Below are 20,513 nucleotides of genomic sequence, written 5' to 3'. Positions count from 1 at the left end.
ATAGGGGACAAGCTGTCTGCTTTTTATCCTGTGCAATCACTTCTAATTTGTGCCTATTCATTTCACCTTAACATGAAACAAACATATGCAAGATTGCCATCCCTCACATTCCCCAATGAAAACACAAATGTGTTTACTTGCAGCTACTCTCAGAGAACTTTATTTCAAACTCACCCTGTTTGCTTGCCCTGTTCATACTTTCAGACTTGCTTCCTAAATATGCACATTTTTAGTTTGCTGCTAGTCCACTGTACTTCTCAGCAACCTCCTCTCACACATTCTACAGTCTAAATTCATTTTTAATTTTCAGTCTCTTAACATTTCACCCCCCCACAAAAAAAAAATAGAAGGAAAAGTAAATATGCACAGGGCAAACAAATAACCTTATAGAGAAAACAAACAAAACCAACTGTTATAACTACAAGGAAGCATCACCTACAAATTAAAAGCACTAGAGGGCAGAGGAATAATTTTCTTGGAGGAGAGCTTGTGAATTTAGCCCCAGTGCAAATAATGGAAAGTAGCAAATACTCTGAAGACTGTGAATGTTCTGAAGTGTTTTTTTTTTCTTTATTTATCTTTTAATACTGAAATATGATATGCAACTGAAAAATCCTAAAATGCAGCTACATAGATTGCCAGCCCCATCTAAGTCCTTCTTTCTTTATATTAAGAGTGAACAAGATGTAGTATGTCCCTTTCTCCAAGGGAAATAAAAAAAAAAAAATACAGCCATCCTTGCCTTTGTCTCCTCTGGACATAGTACAAATTGAGAAACACAGAAAAATCAGCAGATGGTGCTGTCCTAATAACTGATTCTTCAGCCTCCTAGTAGTTCATAACAAAGGTAAAAAAAAAAAAAAAAAAATCTCACCCCAAACATTTTTTCCCCCGGACTTCTAGTACATGCAGGGGAAAAAAGCATTTCAGATATAACTCAAAAGGAAAAACATTGCCATTATTAAAAACAGTAAATATTAATCTGAATTTGGATGAGTCAGAGCCATAAGGGGATTTAAATGTCACACAACCAGTGCAAACTGTCATAGCAAAGTACCTAGCCCCAATAGCTCAGTTATTAGAACTTTCCTCCAGGACGTGTGAAAATTCTCACATGAGCACACGGTCATGAACACCCTTTTCCAGTCCCTCAGCACAGTGCAGTGAAAATATAGCATTGATTATTGTAAAGTAGCCTATTCAGCTTTGTATCACTAAACTCAAGCAAGGACTGGAACCAGTGTCACCTCTCCCTGGAAATTGTTTCAAATTACTGTTATAATAGTTCCTTCAAACCAGTGGATATTCATATACATCACTTATAACTTCCCTCCTTCCTTAGCTCCCTCCATGGATGGCTACAGCCACCCATGAGCCCAGTCTGGAAAAATCAAAACTCTTATGTTTCAGAAGTGGTAAAACAAACTGTTTTGACATTCTTAAAATGCTCTTGTTTGTTTGTTTCTCAGCTGAATTTGAATCAAGTTTTCTAACTCATTTGGTTGGCTTTTTGCTGTAAATTTTCTACATTACTTCCTTCCACCTATTTCTACCAGTAGGGGCAGCTAAGGAAGATAAGAGTGCTGAAAACTCTCCAGAAGGGGAGGCCTAGAGAATGAATCGCTCCCCAAAATCCTGCAACTAACTGCTAGGTAGGTAGGATTGGCTCTAGGATTACTGGGCAGCCACAAAGACACTTCAAAGGCTAACAAATTTTCATTTGCAGTTTGTCAATTTTATAAAAATTTAGCATCCCCTCATAGTCATGAAGTTGAATTTATTTCTATAAAAAGTGACTGACAAAACTAAGCTAATAAAAAATAACTACTGCAATAATATATCATCCTTCAGCATAAGTTTTAGAAAAAACATTTGCAGTCCTTCTCACGTTATTAAGGCTCTAATTGGTTGAGAAACATGCAAAATAACACACCCTAAAGTGATATATGTACATAGACAGATCTTATACACTTTTTTTGTTTTTTAAAGTGTATTCATATATATATATATAAACAGAAGGAATATATGGATTTTAAACTATAATACTTAACTGGAAGAAAGATTTCTTTGTGAAATGCTTACCATCAACGTTACTGAATAAAACAGCATACCACATAGCATTTTGTACAGGAAAAATACTTGAACAATAGTAATTTACTGCTGCTCCCTTTAACACTGCGTAACCCAGAGGTAGAAATTACAGGACAGGGTTGAATACTGTGGTGTCTCATTCACAACTAATGCAATTTTAAAATGAAACACTGGATTGCAATTTTAAATAAGATTTACATATTCCATGAGAAAGTAAGCATAGTTTTTGGATCACAAGGTGACTTGACAGACTTCTCTCTTTACTTGTAAAACTGTCTCTGGAGTCTTCAGATGAAGTTGATATTTATCACATGCTCTTTACCAATACATAGGAAAATGGAGAAAAAAATTCTCATCTTTCAAGTTACAACAACAAGGAAAAGCAAGCTCAAGACTCATTTGTAAACATGCCTACCTTATTCATCTCCGTTTCATGAGATGCAAGTTGATGTTGTGATTCTTCTAACTGGTTAGCCAGCGAGTTCTTTTCCCTTGTAATTCTCTCTACCTGAGCCTCTAACATGGCAACATTCTCAGACATGGCTGTCACCTGCAAAATGCCCAAGAACACTACAGTAATGAAATTCAAGCAGCTACAGATCAAAACGCTGTTAGACTTCCTCCTTGAAAGGAACTGTAGCTATGTAGCAAAACAATATGTAACAATAGGTTCATTATTTTGCATTAATCCCAAACAATAATAAATTAATCAATTTACAGATTAATTTTTTAATTAACCAGAATAGTCTCCAGGACTTGTTGGTATGGGAAAAGTGTCAGAAGCAGCTGGCTGCATTACTCTTGCAGCTGTAGGAGTACCATTTAACACCTTCTTATCAATCCTTAAGTAGGATTAATTTCAATCAAATCATGTTCCCCCAGCTATCTCTTGCACCAGTAAAAGGAAACTGCCATTGCAATGACATCTTAAATTAATTCCAAGTTCAGTTAATATTTCAGCACTGTAACTCAAAGCATAATGTTGTACAAGAAGCATACTGAAATCATATGTTAAAAATTCTAATTAATTCAGATCAAATTTTGCTGAATGGTAGAAAAAAAAGTAACAATAAAACAGAGACAGTGACCCTTCAGCTATTTAGCCCTGAAGCTTACTAATAAAAGTAGAAATAATGGTATCTGACAGTTCTAGGTTAACTTAAAGGAATTCAAAGCCAAACCTAGAGGATTATATATTCATAACTATTTTTCACTCATTATACATCCACCTGATTTGTGGATCACACCAATTCGCCTCCTCAAACAAATAACTTCTTAGAGCAAGTGATAAAATTTCACATGGAGAGTGACTTGATGCATAATACACTATTTCTACCATTTCATTTTCCTGAAGCATAAACACTAGTTAAATCATACGTAGAAAGTCATCCCAGATCATCCTTAATTACCAAGAATGACATCATCATATTTTCACTATGTGTCATTTAATATAAGTGTATGATTTAAAAAAAAAAAAAAAAAAAAAAAAAAGAAAAAAAGAAAGGACTAGAACTCCAGAGCTGGGATTAGTTTCAGTAAAACAGCACCAGGTGTGATGAAATACAAAGTGATATGGAGACACAGCGTGAATTATTCTACTAATACAAAGTACAACGTGCTTGTCTAGTAGGCTGTATTTTAGAGTGTATACTCTGCTCTGAAGTAAATCTACATGGCATAAAACAGATAATTTCCAATAGATAATGACTTGAACAAACAACTGCTTAATGATAGCTCACTGTGTTCAGTGCAATATTTTTTTTTCTTTTTAATTTCCATTTGTTCTGCCAACAGAGTTCTGATGATTAATTACAGCAGCTCACTTATTAAAAATATCAAATATCCCTTAATCCTTATTACTGTACTTAATTCCTGTTTTAACATCTGGAATTGGAGTCTAAGGCTGCAACTTCCTATCTCATACTACCAGAAATACAACCATATCATCTCAGTTCTCTATGTTAGAAGCTTTCTAGTCAGGTCACAAGCAAAACCACTACTGAAGAAGCTCCTCATTTTTAAACACTTCAGTGGTTTACCTTGTTCAGCCCGAGTTCTCTGTTTTATAAACTTTATGGCTTATTTCTAAAAGGAGATAATAAATACAAAAAAAAAAAAAAAAAAGAAAAAAGAAGAAGCCTATAGCCAGATGAGAAAGTCACCATATTGTTTCCACACCTCCACCAGAAAATGGTTGAAGATGCTGCAAATCAAACACACCTCACAGGTTTACTGCTCTAAGCATTAAGTTTCCTCTGTATATACCAGTGGGCAGAAAAAACTTGTGTTTTATATTCACATTACACTAGGATATAGAAGACTAAAACAAGGTTAGCAAGACTCTGTTGTAATGGTTGGTCACAATATAAATGATCAGAGATTCCGTTTCAAAAAGTTAAATAAAAAAAAGATTCCAACACATTTCTGCAGATGGGCAAATCAAACATTAATAAAACTGCTCTGAAAAATACCATATTAGAATGTTATTATGATATTGTAACATTAATAGATCATGTAAGTTCGAAGTAGCAAAGAGTCCTAACTTTGACATGTGCTAAATACTGAATTTTTTGACTCTACAACCTAAATAACATTATTTATAGGAAGCTAGAAACAAACCTTGCTTTAGAGTAGTAATATAAGCGACTTGCTGGCTTCTCAAATCCAAAACCGGAACAAAAATTAAAGACATGCAAACAATAAGTTTAGAGAAAGCTTGCTCTCCTTGCTATAAACAGATAGGAAAGAAACACTCTCATACCATTGTTGCCAAGTCCTCCCTTTCTTTCTTCATTTCTTCCCGCAGTGCTTCTTTTTCATCAGTCCTTTTATTTAACTGGGCAGCTAACTCCTTTTCAAGACGATTTTTCTGGCGTTCCATCTCACTTTTCAGTTGCTCACATTGAACTAAAGCCTTAAAAAAATAAAAAAGGTAACACAAAGCAAACAAGTTTAAAACAAGTATTAAACAACAAGTACTTTTTAAGTGAAAGAAACCTAACATAACTGTGATATGTATCTAATGATTACAGAGAAACCAATTCACTATTAGAAAGGATCTTTTTTTTTTTTAAAGATACTTACTACAATGTTTATACATATCCTACAGTGTCAACATCTAAAATGGGCATAACAAATTGAAAACATGTACATTTGTACGTATATACATGCCCTACTGTAATTTGTAAATTCAAAATTAATTTAGAAGTCAGGGCAAAGATGAAAGCATTTTTAGTGTATATTTTCCAAATAACTAGCTGTTTTTCTACAACCACAATGATTATTTGTTTTATATGTAAAACTCCTGAATGCACATCTCTAGAACCAGCCTCTAATACCCAACTCCTTGCAAACACTGGAAACCTGTGGTTACTGCTTAACTGCACAGCTGAAGGAAAACTTAAACTACACATTTCTACTTGTTCTCCCCCAGAGGGAAAGTACTGGGTGCAGAAGGCTAGAGAAGAAGCCTATAAGATTTAAGAAAAGCTAAAGAAAATCTGATAAGACACAGGTTATATGTGTCTCATGTGAAGTGTGTAATTTTTATTTGCCTGAACTGGATTATTGAAAGAAAAGCAAGTTTATACTTAAGAGGCACAATAGACACTCTCTTCTAAAGAAGTTAAGAGAAAAAAAAAAAATAGATTTCATTTCACCGATAGAAGTAAAATAGTATATTCTGAATATATCCAATATATATACACACTGAAATAGTGTATCCTACTTGAAGGAGGCTAAAGTAACCCACGTTTAGGAATACTACCTTATTACCCTATTTTCAAACTTGTTCTTTTTTCAAAGTGCTTATTTTTCTTTTACTCAAAGCCAGTCTCTGGTACTCAGTTTCCTTGAGTATTGGGCTGTTCACAAGGGAAACAGATCAGATCATCCCACATGCCTGGTGACAGGACGAGGGGGAATGGGCTGAAGTTGCGCCAGGGGAGGCTTAGGTTGGATACTAGGAAAAAATTCTTTACTGAAAGGCATTGGAATGGGCTGCCCAGGGTAGTGGTTGTGTCACCATCCCTGGAGGTCTTTAAAAGACGTTTACATGTAGAGTTTAGGGAAACAGCTTAGTGGAGGACTATTAGCGTTAGGTCAGAGATTGAACTAGGTGATCTTGGAGGTCTCTTCCAACCTAGACGATTCTGTGATTATTTTTAGAGGATAATCTAAGAATCTCCGTTAGTTAATGTCAATTCTGCAGGACCCTTTTCAATGTTTTTTTCCCCATCAGCAAAGTCTACCTTGGAAAGGCAATCCCTCTGTTATTGCTTTGAATCCTTTTTTTCTTGTTGCTTTTGAAAATGTAACATCAGCATTAGTTAATAATTGTATGCTTAAGATTGCTGTAGCTTGGTAGACATGCAAAACACAGTTCTTGCAACTCTAGAATAAATGTGTATTTTGTTTGCTCTGCTGTTTTGACTACATAATGAGTATTTCAAACAATTATTTTTCTATGAAGTCTAAGTTGGAAAATACTTCTGGATTTGCTTCAGCTATGGAAGTTTAGCCTTTCTAGATCTCCTCCTGATTCTAAGCAACAGAGAAGAGACCACAAATTACAGGGACGACCAAAAGACAGAAAAAAATAGTGCATTTTAAGTGAGAAGCACCTGAGGTGCTATCAACAGGATGGTGGAACTGTAACACACTGGGCTTTCCCCCTCACTTTTCTCATGTGGGCTGTTCTAATAGATTCTATGACACTTACAAAACAAATATACAAACAAACAGCACTTCACCTTAAAAGTGGAATAGGACTGTGAAAATAAGGGACAGTTTGTACTTAAGAGAAATAACAGTACTTTTTAAAAGCTAAATTAATATAGCAGAACTAAAAGATTTCTCTTCCTGTTCCGTCATATTACTACAGTTTTTGAACCTAGAAAAACAGACTACTGCTTTGTCTTATACACAGACGTAATACTTCATATTTCCTTGCTGCAGGGAAGAGATGGCCTATAGAGACCATATGGAGCTGCTTTCTTTTTTATGTCAGAAGTAGTATAGGTACAAAGACCCATTTCATTAAAGGTTCTTTGTTTCAGTAAGCCATTTCTAACATAAGCTACCCTGAGTAAGATAATAGGGATTTTCTTTTTGAATATTACAAAGACCTCCAACAGCTACTGAAAAACAAACAGGAAGATCTGCTACTCTTATTCTATTACGTAGATGAAAAGTATTTGGTACAGTTTTAAAGAAGAATAAGTGAATAATGGTTGCATGAGACAACTTTGCCTGCCCAAAGAAAACTACTTAGCAATTGAAAAATGTAACCCCTCAGGACAAGGTGAGACAGGTGATTACTGGAGAGCAGTGGGTTCAAAAGGATTCTCTAAAAAACATGTAAAAAACATGTAGCTATAATATGTATAATATGTAGTAAAAAACATGGAGCTATAATACTCAAGTTTAATAAGTATATAGGATTTCTAACTCTTATTATATTTTCTACCACTGCTCACAGTTAAAGACATTCCCCCATGCACAAACTGGATAGATAGTAACAAACACTGCTGATATAATTGTTCTATTGACCAAATAAGCAATTTTGTCCACTATCAAAAACAACAGCATTTCATTAAGAGAACAACACAAAAAGCCCCACCTCTCAATTCCATAGTAATTCACTAATAACACAGTAGATGTCACTAAAAATCAAGGAAATAATTTAGGTCACAATTAGTTGATTATATATACAGCAGCTAGGTCTAACATAAGCACTAGATAAGCACTGGATTTATCACTATTATTTTCACAGTTCCAAAAGGTTCACACAGGTAGCATTCACACAGCACTTCTCATCTTCGAAGTGTTACATTAGCTAATCAGTTCTTGCACTGCACTCATCTGAGGTAAAAAGAGTTGTCTGTAAGCATTTCAAGTACTCTTTCCAGAGCAGCTCATAAATACGATATAAGAATTACCTTTCCATGTGTCATGAATGCCTCTGAAAATTCTAATCATTTAATTTTTATCCTCTAGTTGTGAAACTACATAAGAATTTAAATAATCGCCTAAGACTACAATACAACCCACGGTGTTGGATGACAACTTAAGAATCCAAATACAGAGTTCCTGTTATTGCTCATAAGTATTCACACAACACAGTTCTTTTAAATCTACTACATCAGTGATAAAGGTCTTACGCATGTATTCTCTCATTAGCATGAAAACTAATTAACATTTGTAGTAGTTCCAAATACTCAAAAGCTCTCATCTTTTTGATAAATTTACCTTTGTTTTTTCTAGATTGGCTTCTTCTGCCATTTGTACAGCTTGTTTAACTTGCTCATAAGCATTGGATTCTCTTTGCTGCATCTCTTTCATGTTTCGTCTCACTGAAACAAGGGCATCCATCAAGTCATCTCTTTCTCTGTATATAAAGAAAGTGAGACTTCTTTCATGTCTTCCCACAAGGGGGGTAAAAACAGGTATATCAAAGATAAGATGTTAACATGTAAGAAACAAAGGTGAAAAGCAAAGCAAGACTAGAACTACCATGGGTTAAGCATGAAAGACAGAATATTGCTAGGTACTGAGAATACTCAGCAGATACTAAAAATATCAATTGCTTGCTGATCGGTCCTTCACTTCAGAATTACTGACCGTTAGTGAAACTGATGGTAAAGACAGAGCTCAAGTCATAGACATATTGAAGCTGAATAACACTGAAGTTGGCACCACATAATAGGAATCCATGTTAAAAAAAAAGTTTTTAAAATATCAAAGTTACATGAAATTACCCTGTAAATGTAAAATAGAAAGAAAAAATATATATTTAGGGTCAACAAGTAATTCAGATCACTAAGTATATCAAGCCAAATCAGCAGCCCTTTGCTGCAAACTGGAACTGAAGAATAAGACTCCTGCATTCTACATCCCTCCACAACTGCTTGAACTAAGAAATAACTGAGAGACTGAGACCTGTACCAAATGGAGTAGCATAATCAGTAAGAGCGAAATACTTAACTTCACCTGTTCATTATTTTGACATGAAGTCTTTTCAAATAGAGTATCATTGTCTCCATTTATGTGAGGTACAACTAAATTCTGACTGAAAATCGTTGCTGTTTTGTGCGTGCATCTGCTGGATGGAATGGTAAAATAGTTGTGTGTGTTCATTTTAACATTTAGACAAACTACTTAGTCCCTTTGAAAATCCCTACTGCAATATATTTGTCTTTAATAAGTCTTAGATCACAAAGATGTAGATTTCAGATTTTCCTGACACTGAAATGATGGTGTAAGAGGGAGAAAAAAAGTTAGCTGAAATCTTTTGTTTCAAACCACCCTATAACACAAGGTGACAAAAATGTACTAGTTAATAGCTTGTTCAGACTTTCCACATGTTCTGTGACAAATAAATTACCGTATCTTATAGATTTTATACAACATTACATATATATATAGCCTGTATCACTGTTTACTTAATCATTTAAATAAAAGCTACAATTTAAAAATGGCTGCTGCAAATAATTTCTCTTATTCAAAGGAAATCACCCAAATTAGTTAGCAGTACATCCTATCCCAAACCCCAGACCTATTAAACAAGTACAAGGAAAAAAGGGATTACAATGGTAATGTATTCTAGATGTCCCTGGTAATAAAAGTGCAACATAGTTGTGTAAGAAAAATTTCTAACTATAGAAAAATAAGGAACTTATCAATCAAAATATACGGACTTCCATAACATTTGTCCTGACAGAGCGAAGGGTTTTCCTGTATAATAAGTGCAGAAAACAAAGACTATTAACAGCACCACACCTTGCTGTTTCCCAACATAATTACATGACTAATATTATTTTGCACTCAGAATAAGCAGAAAAACTACATGGATTTCAGAGTAGTTCTGAGCTAGTCATATTCTGCCATCAATTTAGCATTACAATTTGAATTTGGGACTCCATTGTCCTGTAAATGCACATCTTTATGAATGCAACCAAACACATTAGGACTTCTGTGGTTTAACATAAATAACTGTGCTTTCAATGCGAAACTAAATACCCCACAAACGTACTTTGTTACCCTCTCGATGATCTGTACATGAACATTAGAATGTGTCTGTGCAAGAACTGCCTCATGCTGTGCACATTTCAGACACAGACCACCAACCCGACTAGAATGTGTGGCTGAAACGAGGGACTTCTGGTGTTTTAGCCTTCCTTCCAAATCTTCGCATGTCTTCTGAGATTCTGAAAGGTCTTTTCTAGAAAGAAACAAAAAAATATTTCAGCAATAGTCAAACACTTTTACAAGTTATATTTATATGCAACATATACTTACAGATGAAGACTTATAGAGAAGAGGAACTCTAAGAGTACCTGTAATATGTTTTATTTTACACATCAGCAATGTAAAAAAAACTTAAGAAATAATAGTTGAGCAAACAGAATTATTTATATATATGAAACAAAATTGTATTAGTTTGTTCTTTCTGTACTGCCAGAAAACAGTGGAGTTATATAGAAAAAAGATTAGATGAAAATTGTAGTCTTACCTGTTGGCAAGAACAGAGAAAAGGATTCATTAGCAATAAAAACTGTGTAAATAAATTTACACATCAGCCGTGTGAATATTTAAGTATCCTAAGATTTTTTTTTCCCCCGTTCTTCTTGCTTATAGTATCATTAAGTCCACATTTCTCCTCTACTCTCATATTAACAAGAATGTGACAACTTAAAATAAAAGTCTCCTACGTTCCCTGGCAAAATCCAGGTTTATTCAGCACATACTCTGATCACCACACACAAACTTGAGGTCAACCACATCTCCAGATAAACAGGGAAACAGGGGTAGTTGTTTTTTTTTTTTTTTAATTAATTAAAAAAAAACTTTTTATAAATTAATAATTTTAATAAAATAACTTTTAATAATTAATTAATTTTAAAAAAAAAACTTCTCTCCAAAATTTTTACCAGGTGTTGTGAAAAAAAATAAACGAAATAAACTTCCTCTAGAATTTCTAGGCATCTGTAAGGCCAAGTAGAGCATGAGCAGTAGGAATGCTGACATCAGGAAGTTCCAGACAAATGCACACTGTGCACATATAGATCAATTTGACAAATTGTGCAATGATTCCAAAACTTTTGGTTTGTTATGCAGGCCATCTGGGCAGCATACATGTAGCACGTCTGACACATTCTGGTTGCATTGGATTTACTGAGCATGCATGTTTATTTCCATCTGGGAAATCTGCATACTTTGCCCAATTTTAGTAGTCAGTGTATCAAATAGAATCACTATAACCTGAACAGAATTTGCTCTGCATATATTTTTTAGATGGCTGTGGTACAACAGATCTGTTGTTGGGAAGTCTAGGGCAGAAACCAGTGAGTCCAATGTAAATTCATGCTAAAAGTTAAAAACAAGGATAGTCCCACTTAAAGGAGTTTTGCACTTGAAAAAAATAAAAATAAAATCAGCGAATCTCCAAATGCTTTGCAGAGCTTATATTTTCAAAGATCATGCCCTTCAGTGGACAACAAGAACTTCAGTAGAGTAGTTACAGGAGTTTTCAGACCATTTGAACCTCCAATCTTTTTCTCTGAGTATATTTAACACTTTGAGCCAAGTGGACAGGAGAATACACAGCTGAGATTTAAGATTCTCCTTTACATTCACTAGCATGATTGGCTTTGCACATTTATGATTGCATCACTTCAGAAGGCATATTTAAACCATTAAGTCCTTTTACACTTACACAGACACAAACACACAATTACGTAAATTTCAGGTATGTGAAATCTCAATTTATTCAGGGAGAAAAAAACAGCTTCAGCAGCAACATCATGAATGCAAGTATACAGGGGAAAGTTTATACCAGAACACCAAATTCTAAAGTGAATGCATCTGTCTCTGGTTTTCCATAGTCTGCTGACTATAATCACACCACTGTTACTTTGAAGAATTCATTTCTTATTTTCATTATGTTTTTATTTTTAAAGATATGCAGGTTGCATGACTGGAAACACAGAATGCATGCTTCAAAACTGTGTTCTCCTGTGTTCTCCAAAATCATTATCTGGATTAAACTAGTTCAATGCTTAAGATTTCTAAAAGTTGTGATACCAAACACTAGCAGAAGAGAACTAATTATGAAAGAGCTCACAAAAGTTAAAACTTTTTTTTTATTGGGTTATCTGAACAGACGTGGAGTTTCCACATGGAAAATGGGTAAAAAGAATAAAGATTTCATATAAAGCTCTAAGGCCTGGTAACATCTATAAATACAACAATTCAACTTAATTTATAAAATTTATATATTGACATAATAGCAATGAATTCAATTACATTACTTTTCTATTTGAGAAAGCTTCTTGTAAAGCCAGCTTCCAGGGACGCTACTAGACAACATGACCCATTCTGTTACTTAAATTCAAATAAAGAATGGTTCAGGTTGCTGTGAGATGATATTTCCTCAACAATAATTTTAAGAAAAAAAAATTCACTTTACCTTAGAGACTTTACTTGAGCATCAAGGATATTGACTTTTTCTTGATAAAGAAGTTTTAGTTTCTCCTTTAGGAAAGATGGGAGAAAAAAGTTTTCTTTTGGTTTCTTCATAATACTGTCTTAACAAAGAAATCTAGACATCAGCCGCATTCACTATTTTCCCCTGAAGATATAAATCTGAAACACTAGATCCAGAGAAATCTAAGTATCTCATGTTATTGTGAAAATTTATGAAATGAATAACCCTCCTGTTTTCTTATTTCTACCTAATATGCCAGATTCTCATATGGTATGAACTGCAAAAGTTCCAGCAGTTTCAGTTATTTACAATAATTTAGATGAATCTCTTCAATCTTGCCTTGATTTTGCTCTTACTCTCCCCTAATTCAGCAGAAATAGTAGATTCTTCAAGTAAAACAGTTATTTATTTATAATACAATAACTCCTATTACCTGGAACTCCTATTACCACAAACTAGATAAATGAATTAACCACAACAATGGTGAATACAATGGTGGTAATGAGCCAAAGAACACCAGAGATTCATCTCACTGTGATGTTTAGAAAGAAGTCACAATCAATATGATACTCCCACTTTAACATGACAGAGGAAGAAGTACAATTATTATAAAAACTAGCTTTCAAATAGGCGTTATGGATCACTGAAGATGTTTTCAGCTATAGATGAGGCATAAACTATCAAAAGTAGTTTTCTGTGAGAACTTAATAGATACCAATAATTATCTTGGAGATTTAAAGTGCCCTTTCAATTCCACAGCACACATGCGCATGGATAAAATACACCAAAAATTTAAATTAATCCTGTTCTTATCTCAGAAAGTGGCAATGTTACCCAATTAATTTAGATCAAAGCAATTTAGAATATCATCCCAAGCTGAAGAAATAAAACAGGCACTACAACAACTCTGAATCACAAAGGCTCCTCAGTATCTCTAAAAGCACAAAAAGTGTAATTTGGCTCAGGAAAGACAGACGAGTTAAAGCTACTTTTGTACCTTACCAACCCTGCACTGCTACTGTAGTAGTAAGGTTCATTGCAAAAGAGCTTGCCTAAAGGCTTGCCTGAATTACAGCAACTAGCTCCCACTTCTTGCTTGTGGGTTGTGTTACTGCCAAGAATCTCCAACGTATAGTATATGCCACTACTGACATGACATTCTTAAACTGAGACTTATCTCTGGAAATCAACATCTGCAGCTATACTCTGCCATCCGTATCTAACTGGATAACAATATTAATTAGGGAATAATGAGGAAATGATGCTTAAGACAATAAAATCTGACCTCCAATTAAGCTCCAGTCAACTAAAACTCCTTCTGTAAGCCTGTTACAAAATTAATTTTCAGAACTGCAGCAATAACAAAGTACTGAAAGTTTTTTCAAAGGTAAAGAATGCTAATACCAACCAGTTCTACATGCCATTTTTCTATTTCTCCAACTGATGCTGTAACCAAAGCTGGATTTTTGTTTTCTGCTGCTGATGAGGTGACTGGCTGATGCAGACTATAGTCATTACCACCTACAGGCCAGGAGTTCTGAGTATTTGCCTAAAATAAAAATATTAGTGCTTCAGTTATACTTATGTAGGCTGTATTTTTAAACAAGTATCAATTATGTGAGTATTGAATCTTATGATTTTCACCACAGTAGAATTTAAGAACCAATAAACAGCTTAATTAGGTTAGCAACCTGTGAAGTTATCTACAGAAATCCATGTTTTCAAACTGTCATTAGGTTTTGACTAAAATTCAGATTGAGGATGACCATTTAAACAGCCTTCATTAATAGGAATTATGTATCTGAACCTTGATTAAAACAACAACAAAAATAAAACCTTACTGAGGCATCTAGAAGAGTTTGTTCTCTCAAAGTATGTTCTGCAGCCAGAAATTTCAGTTTCTGATGGAGGTCCTCATTTTCAAGCACAACCTCTCGAACTCGCTCTCTCATCCCATACAATTCCTCCTATATGACAACAGGAACTGCATGTAAAAGGCCCCTTGAGACAATTAAATACATCTTGAGACCAAAAGTCTAGGTTAACACTTTCAAACAAAATGAGAATGTTCAAAAAAAAAAAGAGTCATTATATGGATACTTAAAGTACAAAAATATTTCTTAAGAATATGCTTATTTCCATTTCTAAGATAAAGTAAAAATGGCTTTGAAGGTCTTTAGACTCTAAACAGACACCAAGATATGTGGTAAGGCTCAGTGTTGACTGAATTGTGGCTTGTTCGTTTTTGGTCATTACAACAATCAACTTCAAGGTTCAAGAAGCTGTTTTTAAGGCAATTCTTCATATTTGGGTACCAGGGTTTCATATTCAGGTGAAATATATTGTGTAAAATACCTTGCAAAACTTCACTTCTGCTTCTAAATGGTTAATGTACTGAGACTGATCATTAATTATAGGAACAAGATCAGAAAGGCCTGGTAAATCTTCAGCTGCAGCTTCTGGAGGTTTCTGTAGGAAGTAAAGAATACCATGTATTATTTTCTGATTTTCCACTTACTGCAGTAAGATGTTACTTACACACATTATTATTTATGCTTAAAAACAAACAAACAAAAAAAAAAACACACTAAGTACTAGATCATGAGGAAGGGAGAAACAGAGAAAACTTCAAATCTTCCGTACAAAAAAGTAAATATGTCATTCCTGTAAAAATGTGTTACTGCTTGATTAAGCACACTATAAAAACAGGAAAAAAAATACACCCACCGACCAATGTCCAAATGAAATTCACACCGCTATTTATTATTCATTTTAGATAAGTGTTCAGGAATATTTTCTGCTGTGAAATTAACATTAAAAATCCCTTGATTTTTAATTGGTATGCAACAAAGGATACACCTCTAAGTGTTCATTAATAATTGCTGCAGAAACACAACTGTGCCAGTTCAATAGCTCCACAGAAACACACAAAAATGCGTAATAGACACTACACTTAACAAAGAACCTGGTATTTTAAGAGACTCTACAACTTTACAGAATTTACTCCTAAGAATACAGTACAAATTAAATAAGAATGTAAATAAGTCTACTATTAAAATATCCTTCAAATCATAGCTGAGATGTCTTCCTGAAAACTACCGCCTCTTTGATCCTACTAGCAACACACAGGCTTTGTCATTCTGAAAAAGGAGCTAATTTAGAGTAGTTATTACCCAACTATTTTGCATATTATAGTAATTTATTGAGATCTAATGAAATATGACATACTTTAATAATTTTAATAGAGTATCAATATTAACCATGAATATGATAGTCTACAATGAAACTGCTTCTGAATTTGTTAAATATTTTTGTGACTAGTCTCAAAACAACAAATTCAACAATCCACTGCTTTCAGAGTCTCACTCATCCTCTTTACATATTTCAGTATTGCTGTACTACCTTAGTTTGATTTTCCACTATTGAACTATACTAACTATTCTCATTCCTGAAGGTAATGTCTATCAGTGCAAGCCACCTTTAAAAAAAAATAAAAAAATAAACAATTAAAACCGAGGCAGTCAAATTGGAACACATTTCTAAACAGAACATATATCCTCTTGTAAAAAAAAAAAAAAAAAAACAAAAAACAAAAACTGCACTTTTCAGTAATTTACTGAACTGAAAAACGTAACTGACAAACATAAATAGGGTAAGTGTCCCTTCTTTGTATTGTTTTCTAGAAAGGATACAAAGTCTGCAAATTAGGTCCTCTTGGAGGATGAGCAGATACATTTCTAGTATTAGGTTGCTATTCTGGACAAAACAGGCTGCTTGTGCTGATCTCTAGGTAGTTTTGAAACTGTTACAATTCTACCTTCAGTGATCTTAGGTCAGAATCAAACCTTTTTGTGCAAAAAAAAAAAAAATATCAATTGAATGCTTTTCAAATACACCTAAAGTTTTAAAGATTCTAGAACTCATTTTCAGGAACTAATTAATTGAACAGCTGGACTGTTAAGTCTTCTGGACCTCCTAAAATATTCAGAAACCTACATCTTTGTTTTGAAAGAAATAGAAACATTCACCATTAAAAATAAATAAAGCTATCAGCAGCTAGCTATTGCATCTTCTAGTTACCTTATCTAGAAGTTGGTCATCTGACAAGAATTGACAAAAAAAATGCTATGTTTTCCAAGATGAGGTATTAAGACTCCCTGCCCAGCTTTAAAAAACAAACAAACAAAAAAAAACAACAATAAAGTCCACTAATTGGGTAAAACCAAACAGAAAACAAAACAACAACAACAAAAAAACACCAACCACTGTACACACACACAAAAAAAAAGAAATAACTATGCTATGATGGCAATGAATATCCAAACCTTACATGAGAATGAATAACCATACCTGTAAAGGCAACAGAAATTTCTGGCAAGAAAAGCCTTCCTATCAAATGATACCTAATGTAAATTCTGCCATAGGAAAGTGGGATTCTTGAGAGATCTAGAGCTAGAATTGAGGAGAAAAATGCAGGGTTTTCCAGAACCATAAAAACATTTATAGAATAAACTCTGAATCTGTAATCTATTTCACCTGGGCTCAGTGCACGTAAGTGTTCTGTATACACAGAATTCACAGTGCTTTAGAGGCTATTCATCTAAATTAGTTTATATAGTCTGTTTGTTTTTTTTTTTGTTTTTTTTTTTTAAACATTTGTTGGGGAAGGGAAAGAAAGAAGAGACAGAATATACATGTGTATGTATATCCATATATCCTAAATAGAACATATTATGGTTCCAAGAATATTTGGAACCCATTGCTCTGATCCTCCAGATCCCAACTGACTTCCCAACTCTTCTCTGAAAGTTTAAGATACTGCAGTTGAGAATTCATATTGCCTCACTGAAAAGTTTACACAACAGTGTTTGACAGTGGGAAAAATTCCTTTTCTACTCAAATTTTTCCACTGAAGAACAGTACTCATGTTTAACCTAAGAAATACTTGCATAACATATGCAAGAGTGCTAGAGAACAGTTTCAATAGAAAGAAAAGAATATGTAATATTTTCTCCTGACAGGGAAGCAACGGGGGACTAGTTAACCCACAGCCCTATCACAGTGATATTTCATTATTTATAAGCTTCTACCTGCCATTTGATGGGATGAATGCTTGTTAGATAATTAGTGATTCATTTCTTTAACTACATAATTGTTATCACTTAATTTGGGAATTTTAATAAATATTCTGATCGCAGCCCCAAAATAATGTGTGTTATAGAACAGAAGAACAGAGGTCAAGGGAAACATATTTAAAGTAGGCCAACTATAAAAATCGGTACGAATTACCAAACATTTATGCACGAGTCTCAGAAATGTTGTTCACATTTGCATTCTTGACACTGAAAAGTTTACCGTATGAACACAAGGGTTTATAAAATATAGATGCTTGCCAGCTTTAGAGGTTAGTGTTCTACACACTGACAAATAGTTTTGCCAACATCCCAAATAAGTTGGCCCACCTTGTACGTGTCCAGAATGCCTCAAATTTCCAAACCCCAGGAACTGGGCACTCCATGCTGGCAGTCTTGAACCTGCTGCTCTGTCAACTGGCACGAGACAATGGGAAGGAGTTGCAAAAACGCAAGCTACAAGGACAGCATCAGGAACTTGGGCTGGGGAGTACAAAAGGCAAATCTCTGCCTGATCATCTGGGTGTGGTCTAAAAAGAAGTACTTATTTGATGTCTCCTGCAATTGTAATCAGCAGGCAAAAGAAAGGAATTTTGTTAGGGCAAATGTTACTTATATGTACAAAAAGTTGTGATGTTTACTAAACAGTATGCTTGCTGTGAAATATTTTATTTACCTATAGTCATGTAGTCATCTACTACTCAGTAGTCATCAGGTATTTCAGCATAATTCAAAGAAAAAGGTTAAGGTTACTCATAATATGTGTTTGTTTTCCTTGACTGTTGGAAAACCAACAAATTGGTTTGTATTTACACATGAAGCAGTTCTGCAGTATCCAGCAAACCAACAGACAAGATGGTATCAGACAAGGATGTGTGTAAGCATATGCACGCACACTTTTGTAGCTGCACATTCTTTGACTTTTACACTCTGTCCTCAAAACACGTGCACATTTCTTCCTTCCAAAGTCTCCAATGCTCTATCCATACAATAAATACCATATTTTCTGTTTACTCCTCCATCCTTTAATAGAATCATAGGATATCCTGAGTTGGAAGGGACCCACAGGGATCACTGAGTCCAACTCCTGGATACAGCCCTTGAAATACACCACGATCACACTCGTTTCTTTGGAAAAACATCTTGTTTTCTCAAATTTTCCACTTGGCTAAAATTTCATTAAGTAGAAAACTTGGACAAAGATGAATTAAAAGATGCTTTAAAAAAACAAAACAAAACAACAAAACCAACACACTTTCTCCATCCCCCCATGGGTTAACCACAAATTGATACTGATTCATATAACCTCAAGATCAAACAATGATGCACCATTCCCTTGAGATACAAAACTCTAATTCTATCCAGCACTACTATGAGGCACAAGTGCCTGTCAGGACAATCAGACTGAACTCGGGGATTTTGGAACTCTATGAGAAGTTGAACTTTCAATAAAATTTTCTTGATATCAGAACAGTAGAGCTAAGACTTAATACACAGGCTCAAAGCAACGGAAGAGGAACATGTCTTTCAAATTTCCCTACTGCTAATTCAGCTTTGACAGGGAAGAGTTGCTTGCGTGGTCTGGTGCAAACCTACCCAGGCAATAGAAGCCATTGTAAGATTAAACTGAAACAATGTCTTCAACTGTTTTTTTCCCCTGCTGGTTACAGAAAAACTGCTATATACCAGTAACTGACCTGTACACTGCATGTATTTTGGTGCAGTTCTGCTGCAGGAAAGATACATTTGAGAAGCCTAGATAGAGGTATCCCTTCCATTTAGTTTACTGACTTTGGCAGAGACCTCTGCATTTTGGTGCAGAGCTACAAATCCTGTTGTTACATGGACCTCTCTAATCCTCTAAAGAAAACGCATGGTTATAGCGCAATAAAGCCTTTCTGAGCCCTCTGAGTATAGTCATAAAGAAAAATAGAGACTGCTTTTACAGAAATTTGGCCATGCAGTCAATCCCAACTGTTTCAAAAACAAAAAGGATGAATTTTAGTGGAGAGAAGATGATGAGAAAACAAAGTAATGTGAACTGTCACCTATGCATCATGGTCAACAAAGAAAAAGAAATGTCTAAATCCTGTATCAGGAATTTCTTTTTCTTCTGCCATGGTCATGAACAAGCCAAGTTCTGACCACATCCTAGAAAAAAACTTACATTTTGGAATGTAAGAATGATTCATCCTGGATACTATGAAATTAGTAATCTCAGCATGCATGTTGTTCATTCAAGTAACACAAAGAAACAAGAAGAAACATACACAGAACAGCATCTTCCTCCTTGATGGAGAGACTTCACTTTCCATGCTTTCTTGATGTTGCAACAAAATCTTAAGTTGATTAGCTAGGAAGAGATAAAAACATTTATTGTAAGCAATAAGACTGATTTTATTTTTTTTGGGGGGGGGGGGGGGGGGGGGGGGGTGGTGGGGACGGACGGGGACAGACGGGAGGGGAACTGATTTAATATTGCTTCTAACAATTATTAACCTATTCGCCTTCTGAGTGATCTTACCTGCACGACTGTGCTGTAGATCCTGCCAGGCTGAACTCTCACTGTCATCATTGCCATGGTCCACATCATTGCCCTTGTCCACAGAGGACTCATCAAATCCAACTTCATCCTTACCCTCTGCAAACTGTCTTTCCTCCAAGGCATATTTCAATTGATGGATACTTTCATTAGCACGCTCTGCAGTAAAAAGTAAAAAAAAAAAACAAAAAAAACACATAAAAGAAAGTATTTACTGATTGACAATTTGTTTGCAAAAAAATGCAAAGACTAAATGCATTCA

At 34.6% G+C, this 20,513-nt stretch overlaps 1 protein-coding gene across 9 annotated transcripts in view; it reads right to left on the bottom strand.

Moving 5' to 3' along the window:
* Positions 1-20,513, bottom strand: part of SDCCAG8 (SHH signaling and ciliogenesis regulator SDCCAG8) — a 108,669-nt gene that overhangs the window by 80,953 nt on the left and 7,203 nt on the right. For 8 of the 9 annotated variants that reach the window (XM_068676352.1, XM_068676347.1, XM_068676351.1 and 5 more), the window contains exons 2-11: positions 20,234-20,410; positions 19,980-20,062; positions 14,933-15,046; positions 14,419-14,544; positions 13,986-14,126; positions 12,560-12,624; positions 10,124-10,312; positions 8,341-8,479; positions 4,853-5,005; positions 2,507-2,641 (exon numbers count right to left, since the gene is read on the bottom strand). In XM_068676352.1, the coding sequence (XP_068532453.1) occupies positions 2,507-2,641; positions 4,853-5,005; positions 8,341-8,479; positions 10,124-10,312; positions 12,560-12,624; positions 13,986-14,126; positions 14,419-14,544; positions 14,933-15,046; positions 19,980-20,062; positions 20,234-20,410 (1,322 nt within the window). Of the gene's footprint in view, positions 1-2,506; positions 2,642-4,852; positions 5,006-8,340; positions 8,480-10,123; positions 10,313-12,559; positions 12,625-13,985; positions 14,127-14,418; positions 14,562-14,932; positions 15,047-19,979; positions 20,063-20,233; positions 20,411-20,513 lie in introns of those variants that run through there. The other variant, XM_068676353.1, reaches the window with a different exon arrangement.

This window comes from Anas acuta, chromosome 3 (assembly GCF_963932015.1).
Source record: "Anas acuta chromosome 3, bAnaAcu1.1, whole genome shotgun sequence".
Lineage (NCBI taxonomy): Eukaryota > Metazoa > Chordata > Aves > Anseriformes > Anatidae > Anas > Anas acuta.
Note: the sequence above shows the minus strand (reverse complement) of the source record. Positions and strands in the feature narration are given on the sequence as shown.